The 12,573-nt window shown below is 49.6% G+C and overlaps 1 protein-coding gene and 1 pseudogene across 1 annotated transcript; one reads left to right on the top strand and one right to left on the bottom strand.

The window, feature by feature from the left end:
* The first annotated feature begins 2,834 nt into the window (after positions 1 to 2,834).
* LOC124525877 (cytochrome c oxidase subunit 4 isoform 1, mitochondrial-like) lies at positions 2,835 to 3,374 on the top strand (annotated as a pseudogene).
* A 1,707-nt stretch (positions 3,375 to 5,081) lies between these two features.
* LOC124525827 (cancer/testis antigen 2-like) lies at positions 5,082 to 6,224 on the bottom strand. Its single transcript, XM_047098415.1, has 3 exons — positions 5,920 to 6,224; positions 5,474 to 5,602; positions 5,082 to 5,223 (listed from the first exon to the last, which is right to left on the bottom strand). Exons 1-3 carry the CDS (start codon positions 6,222 to 6,224, stop codon positions 5,085 to 5,087), a joined length of 573 nt encoding a protein of 190 aa, XP_046954371.1. The 3' UTR covers positions 5,082 to 5,084.
* Positions 6,225 to 12,573: the final 6,349 nt, after the last annotated feature.

Below are 12,573 nucleotides of genomic sequence, written 5' to 3' on the forward strand. Positions count from 1 at the left end.
TCACCCTCTGCCCCTCTCCCCCGCTCTCTCTGTCTCCAAAATAAAAAGAGAAAATTCTAACCTTTAAAACAGGAATACAGGGGCGCCTGGGTGGCGCAGTCGGTTAAGCGTCCGACTTCAGCTCAGGTCACGATCTCGCGGTCCGGGAGTTCGAGCCCCGCGTCGGGCTCTGGGCTGATGGCTCAGAGCCTGGAGCCTGTTTCCGATTCTGTGTCTCCCTCTCTCTCTGCCCCTCGCCCGTTCATGCTCTGTCTCCCTCTGTCCCGAAAATAAATAAACGTTGAAAAAATAAATAAATAATAAATAAATAAATAAATAATAAAACAGGAATACAAAGACATCCAGAACCCAAGGAAAAATCACACTGTCTGGCATCCAGCCCAACATTACCAGGCATGCAGAGAAGCAGGAGGATCCAACCCGTGATGAGAAGACAAATCAAGCAATAACAGGCATCCAGATTGGCAAGAAAGAAGAAAAACCGCCCTCATTCTCAGACACGATTACGTATATAGAAAATCTAGTGGCGTCTACAAAAGAGCTGTCAGACTAATCAGGGACCTTAGCAAGTTTTCAGGATTCAGCATATTTTAGAGAGAGCTGCTTTAAGAACATGTACACATTAGAAATAAGAGGCTTAGGGGCACCTGGCTGGCTCGGTCCATAGAACATGTGACTTTTGATCTCGGGGTCATGAGTTAGAGCCCCACATTGGCCATAGAGCTTATTAAAAAAGAATAAAGTAAAAGGCTTCATTCTCCCTGTTGAAAATATGGGAAGAGATGGTCCCCTCCCCTTCCTTGAAGCATTTACTTTACACGACTTGTAAGTTCTTTCTTTGCTTCTTTGAAAATAGGTAGTATTTTTAAAGGGTAGAGGCGCCTGGGTGGCTCAGTGCTTGAGTATCCGACTTGAGCTCAGGTCATGATCTCACGGCTCATGACTTTGAGCCCTGCATCGGGCTCCGTGCTGTCAGCACAAAGCACGCTTCAGACCCTCTGTCTCCCTTTCTCTCTGCCCCTCCCCCACTCCTTCCCTGAATAAAGAAATGAATAAATAAATAAATAAATTTAAGGAAAAAAAGGCTAAAAGAGCCCCTTGCCATCTTTATAACCCAGGAATGTGTTCTTCAAGGACCTGGGAAACATCTCTTTGGAATGTAAACATCAAGCAAGATTGTGTCCCGATCTTCAGTTTCTGTGGGAGGGTAGAAGCCTAACTTCAGTAGGCACCTTGCTCCAAGTTGCAAAACTAGCTCCTGTCATGAAGATATGAAAAAGCTTATTTTTTCCTTGGATAAAGCCGATTAATTGTATTAGTCTGCTCAAGCTGCTATAGCAAAGTACCTCACACTGGGTGGCTTACACAGCAGGAATTTATTTCCTCACAGTTCTGGATGCTAGAAGTTCATGATCAAGGTGCCAGCAAATTCAGCTTCTGGTGAGAATTTGCTTCCTTGCTTGTAGAGGTCCGCCTTCTCCTCTGTCCTCACATGGCCTCTCCTCAGTGCAGGTGAGGAGAGAGCGGGGGAGTAGGGGCGGGGAGGGAGGAAGAGGAAGACGGGGGTGCTCTCTGGTGTCTCTCTTATAAGGACACCACTCTTATTGGACCAGAGCCCCATTCTTATGACCTCATTTAAACTCACTTCCTCAAAGGTCCCATCTCCGAGTACAGCCACACTGGGGTTTAGGGCTTCAGCATATTAATGTGGGGGAGGGAACACAAACGCACCGTCTGAAACAGCCACGACCTAATACACACGGCCACCCCAGTTCCCAGGGAAATTCAGGATGGACTATGCGCGGGGCCTGGTGGCGTCACGTCCTCTTACTTGAGGTCTACTTATGGTGGATGTTGAGAACACGTGATGAGCTCCACCCGCTTACCTATACAAAAGGGTGAAAGCTCCCTGTCTTTGGAATCTCTTAGCAGATTGCCTGTGATGCGCATCACATTCTGGTGCAATGCCTACTCAGTGAGAAAACTGTTTTGCTTCCACAATTGTGGAGACTTCTTCTGGGTTGGCAGATGATTTGGCTCTATTTTTTTTTTCTCAGCTAGGAAAAATGCCTGAGAAGAGCCCTCTTCATAGTCGAGGGAAGAGGGCAGGGGGAAGAGGGAAACAGGTACCCCCATTGTGCCCTCCATTTCAAAGAGGGCCAAATGAAGATTTCAAGGTACAAAAGGACCTGGGAGCATAGAGAAGCCACTGCAAAGCCAGGATTGGGATTCTTATCAACCTTATGTTCTCCTCAATTCTTTCTAATTTTTTTTTAAATGCTTGTTTATTTTTGAGAGAGAGAGACAGAGAGACAGAGCGTGAGCAGGGGAGGGGCAGAGAGGCAGAGGGAGACATAGAATCTGAAGCAGGCTCCAGCCTCTGAGCTGTCAGCACAGAGCCCGACAAGGCGCTGCAACTCACTAACTGTGAGATCGTGACCTGAGCCAAAGTCAGCCGCTTAACAGACTGAGTCACCCAGGCGCCCCATGTTCTCCTCAATTCTTACCTACTTTGCCTGCATTTGCCCATTTCTGCATTTTTCATTAGTCACATGGATGTTCCCTGGGGCCGTAAGAAGGAAAAACACTCTCCCAGTCTCCTGGTGGCTCCACTCAACCGTGCTGAGGTTGGAGGGATAGTGTGGCTAAGACAGTAGGTGCTTGAATCAAACAGACCCGGCCTCTGTCAGCCTCCATTCTTCGCCTAGAACCGGTGTAGAGACGACAGTACCCAGCTCACCAGGCTGTCCTGAGAATTACACATGACGATGTGGGTCGGGAGCATAGCATAGCGCCTGCACACAGAAGATTTTGATTTCATTCTATTTTCCCAGGGTGCTCACCACAATCGCAGCAGGCACTAGTGGCAGAATTCTGGCTACCAGAGTGGTTCGCCTAATTGGCAAGTGAGGAATTTCCACCTCAGTGTTGGAGCACGTGGAAGCATCATGAAGAGTGAAAACTACGCTCTCTCGAGTTATGTCGAATGGCGTGACTATCCCCTGCCTGCTGTGGCCCACATCGACAACGTCCGCCAGCCAGAAGGCCTTGAAAGAGAAGAGGCCTTCCTGCAGCATCCTCTCCACTGATGAAAAAGCTGAATCGTGCCACATTCACTTCAACGAGAGCTTGGCTGAAACGAACAGGAGCACAAACAAGCAGAAGATGGTTGTAGGCACCACCATGTTCTCCCATCAGCCACTGCTCTCGTTCTGATCTGGGAGAAGCACTGCGTGTACGGCCCCATCCCGCAGCCTCTGAAGAGGAGTGGGTGGCCAAGCAGACCGAGAGGATGCTCGACTTGGAAGGCCAGCCCAATCCAGGGCTTCTCAGTCAAGCGGGACTACGACAAAAACGAGTGGAAGAAACAGTAGCCCGCCACCCGGCCACGTGAGCCTCGCCTTGTCCTGCAACCTCCACGCAGCTCGGTGTACTTGCTGGGAACTGTTGTGTCGCAGCACCGATGCTAACAGGTGAGCAGTTTACGTGACAAAAAATATTTCCCCCAAACTATGCTACACTGCCTCTCTCTCTGCCTCACTCACCCCGACCGACCAATCGTCCCAGAACTTGTCTTCTCTGATTGGAAACAAGGCCAGGAAAGCACAACGTCCTTATTCTAGTGTTTCTAAGTTCTTTGCTCATGCAAATTGAGTTTTATTTATTTATTTATTTATTTATTTACTTTGGTTTTTTTAATATATGAAATTTATTGTCAAATTGGTTTCCATACAACACCCAGTGCTCATCCCAAAAGGTGCCCTCCTCAATACCCATCACCCACCCTCCCCTCCCTCCCACCCCCCATCAACCCTCAGTTTGTTCTCAGTTTTTAACAGTCTCTTATGCTTTGGCTCTCTCCCACTCTAACCTCTTTTTTTTTTTTCCTTTCCCTCCCCCATGGGTTCCTGTTAAGTTTCTCAGGATCCACATAATTGTGAAACCATATGGTAACTGTCTTTCTCTGTATGGCTTATTTCACTTAGCATCACACTCTCCAGTCCCATCCACGTTGCTACAAAGGGCCATATTTCATTCTTTCTCATTGCCACGTAGTACTCCATTGTGTATACAAACCACAATTTCTTTATCCATTCATCCGTTGGTGGACATTTAGGCTCTTTCCATAATTTGGCTATTGTTGAGAGTGCTGCCATAAACATTGGGGTACAAGGGCCCCTATGCATCAGTACTCCCCTATCCCTTGGGTAAATTCTTAGCAGTGCTACTGCTGGGTCATAGGGTAGGTCTATTTTTAATTTTCTGAGGAACCTCCACACTGTTTTCCAGAGTGGCTGCACCCAAACTGAGTTTCTTCTTGTGGCAGAAAACAGATCCAGCCACGACAGGGATGTGGGGAAACCACCATTCTGCTGGTGCCAGAATTCTGGCACATTTTCTGGAGAGCCACTCTGTATGCTAGATCTGCCTCTTGGAATCCATCTTAAGAAAACAGCCACTCACGCAGAGACTTATACACAAGAATCCCACCGAAACATTATGTGTAATAGGAAAAAAGTTGCGAAGAACTGAAGTGCTGAACAAATGCATCATAATACGTCTTGTACGTATCCATGCAATAAGATATTTTTGAAGAAGTTTTAGACAGAGGGTAAGCCCAAAAATGTTTCAGGAATTAAAAACTGATGCTAAACTTGAAAAAGGCTTACTCCTTGCTATGATTGTCATACATTTAACGTATTCCTACAACCCTACAGCTACGAGAGTATTCTGAAATCCTGACAGTAGTCAATGTTGAATGACAGGACCCAAGCAATCTTAATTTCCTTTCATTTCGTCAATTGTATTCGATCGCCTTGTACTAGAGTACTAGAACCAGAACCTCCCCTCCAACCTGAGGACACATGGAAGAAAATCTGGGTGCTGAAAAGAAACTCAGATACGGAACGTTAACTCAGTTTTATTATCTGTATTCTTTAAGCAGCAACCAAAACAAGTGGGCACAGAGCACCCAAGGGCCAGTACAGGCAAATAACCAAGCCCCAGAAATAAAGTGGCAACTACTGCAAAGGTCATGCCCCTGGGGAAGGGCACATGGCCTTCCACTGGATACTGTCATGGACTCAGCCCCCTTTTCCAGGCCGAGGCCTAGAAAAAATCGCGGGCACCAAGTGCTGCATGGTCTGCACCACCATGGAAAGCTGGTTGAGCAAGGAGGCGGTGGAAATCTGCAGGAGGACAGGGTCTTCAGCAGTTAGTCGGCTAAAAGTAAGGGGAAAAGGAAATCACTTTAGATTTGAGAACTCCTGGCCCTCCTCACTCCAATCTCCCCCCTCAAGGTTACTCCTCCGTGTCTCCCTTAGAGCAACCCCTGAGGCTGCCACAGACCCGGGGCCCCATGTGCCTCCTTAGACCAAGCCCTTGGTGTGTGCACATCTCCAACCGAAGTGTCCGTCGGGCAGAGGTTACCTCAGCTCCCCACTGCCTCCCGCCAGCCCCTTCTAGAACTTACATAAACAAGTCACTGCCAATCACCGTGAGCTCCGTGTGAACCGCTTCGTGGTAGCATTCGGCACTCGAGGTCAGGTACTGGTGGGTCAGCTCCGCATCCACGTAACACAGGAAAGGCACCGTGAGGGCACTGGTGGACATTCGGTTAAGGCATATCTGGGTGGACCTCATGGAGGAGGCTTCCTTGCCCATCGGAGGCCCGCCTTCCCCCAGACCGCCCTTAGGGCCACCCAAGACCACCTCGGCCGCCCCTTCAGGAAACGTGCATCACGGCACCCCCAGCTGCTTCCTCCAGCCTCCCTCGGCCCCACCACCCCCCCCACTTCCCTTCTGTGCCCCCGCAAGTCCCCGAAACCTCTCCCGCCCATCCACCGGGGCCCCCACCTGCCTCCCCTCCCGGCCATTCCCCACTGCCCCCCGACCTCGGGAGCTCCTTGGAAAGGATACAATTCCAACACTTGCTTTTCTGAGGCATCCCCGGAGGCCGAGGCCGAGGCCGAAGCCTCTCCCCCCTGCCTTGGGGCGGGCGATGCCCCCTCGACCTGGGGAGCTTCCCCAGCCACGGTGCCCGACGTCGCGGTGCCGTCCCGGCCTCCGGGATTTTCGGGGCCACTGGACGAGCCAGCACTACCCGTCGCACCACCGGCGCCGTCGTCCAGGATCTGCGCGCCGTCCGCGCCGTCCGCGCCGCCCGCACCGTCGCCCGGGGCCTGCAGGGCCCCCACACCCACCCGCTCAGAGGCCGCCGCCATACCGCGCGCCCCGCCGACTGCTGAGGCGCTGAGACTGCTTCACGAAGCTCCGCCCCTCCGTGCGCAAGGCTGCTGGGGAGGCCCAGGGCGCCTGCGCAGACAGACCTCTGGTGAGGTTTCCGGCATGTGATTGGTTCCCGCCAAGCTGGCCCGGCTGCCCACGGGCCGCCAGGGAGACCCCGTCGGCAGCGCTGGAGAGCCAGGGCTCCCTGACGAAGCCCCGCCCCTAGTACGCGACGCAACTCAGTCTCCCTCGCGCGCCTGTGCAAACAGGCCCCTCCTATTCTGGACGGAGGGTTAGAGTAGGAGCGTGGGGTTGGCCGAAGGTGGAGTGACGCCAGACAAAGGGGGACAGAAAAAGGGGCAAATGTGGCGCGGGTAATGCGGTCAAGACGTGGCTGCCTTAGCTTTGTGGGGACGCTGGCCACCATGGTTAGGACTTGGAGAAGTGTGCACTGAGGGAAAGAATCTGCCGGTATCCCTGTGGTCCCTCGGTGCGTCTCAATTGCCCCATCGATACATGGCGGGTGGAGGGTGGCAAGCTGAGGGAAGTTGGATCGTTTTACAAAGTGTCTGCCACTCTCAAACTTTCCCGTTTCTAAGAATAACGGCATTCCTCGCTTGCGAGAGCTATTGATACGTTCTGGATAGAAGTCCCTTATCAAACACATGACTTTAAAATACAGTCGCCCATTTTATGGGTTGTCTTCTCACTTTCTTGATTGGTACTGTTTGCAGAACAAAACTTTTAAATTTTGACATAGTCGGTTATCGATGGTTTCTTTGTCACTTACGTTTTTGGCCCCCATTCTATAAAGAGAAAGGCAGATACTCTGTGCAATACACAGTCCCCCTGGGCAGTCACCTGTGTCAAAGAGTGGTGACTATGTGCATGCTGAGGTCATGCTCCTAAAAGCGGCTCATTCACTGGGTTCGATGGCTAATTCTATGTATCAGCTTGCCTGGGCATAGGGTACCCTGACAGAACGTTATTTCTGGGTGTGTCTGCAAGGGTACTTCGGCTGGGATGAGCGTTTGAATCTGTGGACTCAGTAAAGTAGACCCCCAATGTTGAGCAGGCATCGTCCAATCCATTGAGAGCCTGAATGAAACAAAAAGTGGAGGAATGAAGGAGGAATTTGGTCTCTCCCCCAGGCCTTTCCTCTGCCTCACTGTTGAGCTGTGACATCACATCTCACCTTGTCCTGCCCCCTGGGACTGGCATTTACACTGCTACCAGCTCCCTTGGTTCTCAGACCTTCAGACTCAGGCTGAATTACACCATCAGCTTTGCCGGGTCTCCCGCTCAGCTTGCAGGCAGCAGGTCATGGGACCACTCAGCTTCCATTCTCATCTATCCTATCTATCTATCTATCTATCTATCTATCATCTAATCTGAATGAATGAATTATCTGTTGGTTTGGCTTCTCTGGAAAACCCTGACTAATACAGATTTGGTACCAGGAGTGGTTCTAGAGGAACAGAATTTTAAGGATGGGTTCTCGGAATTGGTTCTGAGGTTTCTGGAATTGGCTCCAATCTGATTAGATTTAAAGATGCTCATGACTGTTTCTGGTAGCAAAGAGAACACTGGTAGCCTGTGACATAAGCTGATAGAGATATGCAAAATATATGCACTGGCTACTCCTAATCAACTACTTATAAGAAACAAGGAGCTGGGTGACTCTTCTATGATACTTTTGAACCTCTTTGGAAAACTCACAAATATAATGACATTGGTTGGTAGCTCCTAATGTGGTTTGGGAACGTGGTTAAATGGAAGGATGAGCTCAGAGATTTGAATTCCCAGCTCAAACACCACATCACCGGCCTAGGGGCTTCTATGTGTGCCCTTTAAGAAATCCTAACGTTCTTTAGCCACAGAGCCAAAACTGCTGAAAATTCAAATGCAGAACCTAAGTGCAACTAACTGAACTATAATGCAAGTTGAACTCCCAGACTTGAAGTGTGCCCGCTGTGAAACTGAGGCCATTGATTGGGAAACAATGGGATCCTCTAAGTTGAGACGGAGACTACATGTGGGAAGACACTGCTGAGGCTGGGGGCATTGAGCCCCTAAATTCTTTTTTTAAAATGTTTATTTCGGGGCGCCTGGGTGGCGCAGTCGGTTAAGCGTCTGACTTCAGCCAGGTCACGATCTCGCGGTCCGTGAGTTCGAGCCCCGCGTCAGGCTCTGGGCTGAAGGCTCAGAGCCTGGAGCCTGTTTCCGATTCTGTGTCTCCCTCTCTCTCTGCCCCTCCCCCTTTCATGCTCTGTCTCTCTCTGTCCCAAAAATAAAATAAACGTTGAAAAAAATAAATAAAATGTTTATTTATTTATTTATTTATTTATTTATTTTTGGGAGAGAATGACAGAGTGTGAGTGGGGGAGGGGCAGAGAGAGAGGGAGACAGAATCCGAAGCAGGCTCCAGGCCCTGAGCTGTCAGCACGGAGCCTGATGAGGGGCTCAAACCCACGGACTGCGAGATCATGACCTGAGCCGAAGTCGGACGCTTAACCAACTGAGCCACCCAGGTGCCCCATTGAGCCCTTAAATTCTGATGAGTCTTCTTTACCAGTGGAAATGGCCTCCCCACCCCCAGAAGAAGTGGCCTATTTACCCCCAGTGGCAGCAGCCTCCTAGCTCACAGTGGTATGGGCCTCTCCACCCGCCTCGGAGGGGATTAACCACACATTGCCCAAGGAAACCATAATGGCCTCCCCGAGGCAGTTGCCATGCAAGATAATGCTGATTCTCTTCAGGACCTACCCCCACCACCCCTTTTTGCTTCTAGACCTATAAGTAGACTCAAGTCCCAGCAGGCCCCTACAGGCGAGTTACAAAGCGTGACACATGAGGAGGTATGTTCCACTCCAAAAGAATGACTTGACTTTTCTAATTTATACAGACAGAAATCTGGGGAGCATGTGTGGGAATAGATACTGAGGGTGTGGGACAATGGTGGAAGGGACATAAAGTTGGATTGGGCCAAATTTATTGACGTGGGCTCGCTAAGCAGACATCCGTCATTTAATATTGCATCTCCAGGAATTAGAAAGGTCTCTAAAGGTTTGTTTGTTTGTTTGGCTGCAACATGGACCTAAAGGCGGCTCACCATGAAGAGATTAGAAATGCTGGACCTACCGCGTTTTAGTATAGAGGAAGGGATCAAAAGGCTCAGGTGGGTTGAAATGTTAGAGCGGATTTGCTCACTCCCCCTGGTAGGGTCTTTCCCCAATACTGTGAGGAGGACTATGGGGCACCTGGGTGGCTCAATTGGCAAAGTTCCCGACTTCACTCAGGTCAAGATCTCACAGTTTGTGAGTTTGAGTCCCGGGTCGGGCTCTGTGCTGACAGCTCGGAGCCTGGAGCCTGCTTCGGATTCTGTGTCTCACTCTCTCTCTCTGCCTCTCACCCGCTCACACTCTGTTTCTCCCTCTCAAAAATAAATAAACATTAAAAAAAGTTTAAAAAAATACTGTGAAGACTGCATTTGTGAAGGGTGCATTAGCATCCTTGCAGAGCTCCTTGATTGCTCTCCTCTGTTGGTCAGACCTCATAGAGGGAGCTGCAGTCACTGAATTGGGAAACCCAAATGCAGTGGGAGTAATCAGGCCCCTCTGTGGCAGGGATCAACGGGTGGCACTTAATCACCAAAGGCAGGGGGTGACTACATTTTCTCTAATGGATGGCAGATGCAAACCAGGAATCAGAATAGCCCGACTCCTGCAGACCCTAGCGTAAGGGCTAATTGAGCATGATGTGACTAGAAGTGGAATAGGAAGCCTACTAAATTAATCTGTATAAGGAAAAACATCTAGGTCAAGTGAACACCAGTCTAGCCTGAATCATTAAAAGCAGAAAGTCATGGCCCCTCACTTAATTTCTATACTTGAACCAGTTTACAGACCCGGAACTGCTTGAAAGAAGGGGAGGCCAGTTTCCCTTGAGGAGGGTCCCTGGCACCCTGCTGAAAATTTATAACTCCTAGTCTTTTTTTCTCCCAGCCTTCCCCAAAGGACCTATGGCCTTTTACTAAGGTAAGAGTAGATTGAGAAGTAGTTAATCTTTTCAGGGACTACTGGACACTGGCTCTGAACTGATGCTAATTCCAGGAGACCCAAAACATCACTCTGGCCGACTGGTCACAGTAGGAGGTGATGGAGGTCAGGTGATCCACGGAGTTTTAACTTAGGTATGATTCACAGTGGGCCCAGTGGGCTCTCAAGCCCATCCTGCGGTTATGTCCCCAGTTCCAGAATGCATAATTGAAATCGACATTCTTTGCCACTACACATGGCTCCTGTGACCTTGGGATGAGGGTCAAGTCGAAGCCACTAAAACTGCTTCTACCTAGGAGAATAGTAAACTGAAAGCAATACCACATTCATGGAGGGATTGCAGAATTTAGTGCTACCATCAAGGACTTGAAAGATGAGGGGGTGGTGATTCCCACCACATCCCCATTCAACTTTCCTATCTGGCCTGTGCAGAAGACAGGTGAATCTTAGAGAATGACAGTACATTATCATAAACTCAACCAGGTGGTGACTTCAACTCCAGCTGCTGTACCAGATGTGGTTTCATTGCTTGAGCAAATAAATTATTGCATCTGGCCCCTCTTTTAAAAAAAAAAATTTTATGTTAATTTATTTTTGAGAGACAGAGAGAGAGAGAGAGAGAGAGCACGAGCAGGGGAGGGGCAGAGAGAGAGGGAGACACATAATCCGAAGCAGTCATCTGGCCCCTCTCATACCAGAAAAAGAGCCACAACACCTGCTGGGCCTCTTTGGATTTTGGAGGCAACGTAGTCACCATTGGGTATATTACTCCGACGACTCATTTACTGAGTGACCTGAAAAGCTGCTAGTTTTGAGGGCGGCCCAGAACAAAAGAAGTCTCTGCAACCAGCCCAGGTGGCTGTGCAATCTACTCTGCCACGTGATCCAGCTGATCTGATGGTGCTTGAGGTATCGGTGGCAGCTGAGGATGCCGTTTGGAGCCCTTGGCAGGTACCTCTAGGTGAATCACAGCACAGACCTTTAGGATTTTGGAGCAAGGCCGTGCACCATCTGTTTTCCTTTGGAGAAACAGCTCTTGGCCTGCTACTGGGCCTTAGTAGAGACTGAACACCTGACAACAGGCCACCAAGTTACCGTGCAATTAGAGCTGCCCATCATAAGTTGGCTGTTATCTGGTCCGCCAAGCCATAAAATTGGGCATGGACACCATCAAATGGAAATGGTGTCCATGTAACCAGGCTTGAGCAGGTCCTGAAGGCATGAGGAAGTAAAAACATGGCCCAGGGGCACCTGGCTGGCTGAGTCGGAAGAGCATGTGCCTCTTGATCTCAGGGTCGTGAGATTGAACCTTACACTGGGTGTAGAGATTACTTAAATAAAATAAATAAATAAACTTAAAATTTTTTTTAAAAAGTGAAAACGTGGCCCAAATGCCCACAGTCCACACCTGCTACATGATTTTCTCCCTCCCAGCCTGCACCTATGACCTCATGAGGAGCTCCCTATGATCAGTGGACAGAGGAAGAGAAGACTTGCGCCTGGTTTACAGGTGGTTCTGCATGACCCACAGGTGGACAGGTGTGGCACAACAGCTCCAGTCCAGGACACCCTCTGGGACAGTGGTGAAGGGGAACCCTCCCAATAGGCAGAGATCCCGGCAGTATACCTTGTTGTTCACTGTTCTTGGAAGGAGAAACAGCCAGACATTCAATTATATACCAGCCAGTGGGCCCTGGCCAATGGTTTGGCTGAATGGTGAGGGATTTGGAAGGAGCATCATTGAAGAGCTGGTGACAAAGAAGCTTGGGGAAAAGACATTTCTGAATGGGCAAAAAGCACGAAGGCATCTTTGTCCCATGTGAATGCTCACAAAAGAGCGACTTTAGCAGATAATTTTTATAATCAAACAGATAGGGTGACCCATCCTATGGATTCCAGTCAGCCTCTTTCCCAAGCCAGTCTTGTGTTTGCACAATGGCCTCATGAACAAAGTGGCCATGGTAGCAGGGATGGAGGTGATGCATGGGCTCAGCGACGGGGACTTCAACTCACCGGGCTGCCCTGGCTGAAGCCACTGAGTGTCCAATCTGCCAGCAACAGAGACCGACACTGAATCCTTGAAATGGCACCGATATTCAGAGTAATCAACCAGCTCCTGGTGGCATGTTGATGACATTGGACCCCTTCCATTGTGGAGAGGGCTGTATTTTGTCCTTATTGGAATACAATTTACTCAAGATATGGGTTTGCCTTCCCTGCACACAATGTTTCTGTCAAAACCACCATCTGTGGACTTGCAGAGTGACTTATCCACCCTCATGGCATT

This window comes from Lynx rufus, unplaced genomic scaffold (genome assembly GCF_022079265.1).
Source record: "Lynx rufus isolate CCGP_SWC_20201006 ecotype Redwood Valley unplaced genomic scaffold, mLynRuf1.p SCAF_49, whole genome shotgun sequence".
Classification (NCBI taxonomy): domain Eukaryota; kingdom Metazoa; phylum Chordata; class Mammalia; order Carnivora; family Felidae; genus Lynx; species Lynx rufus.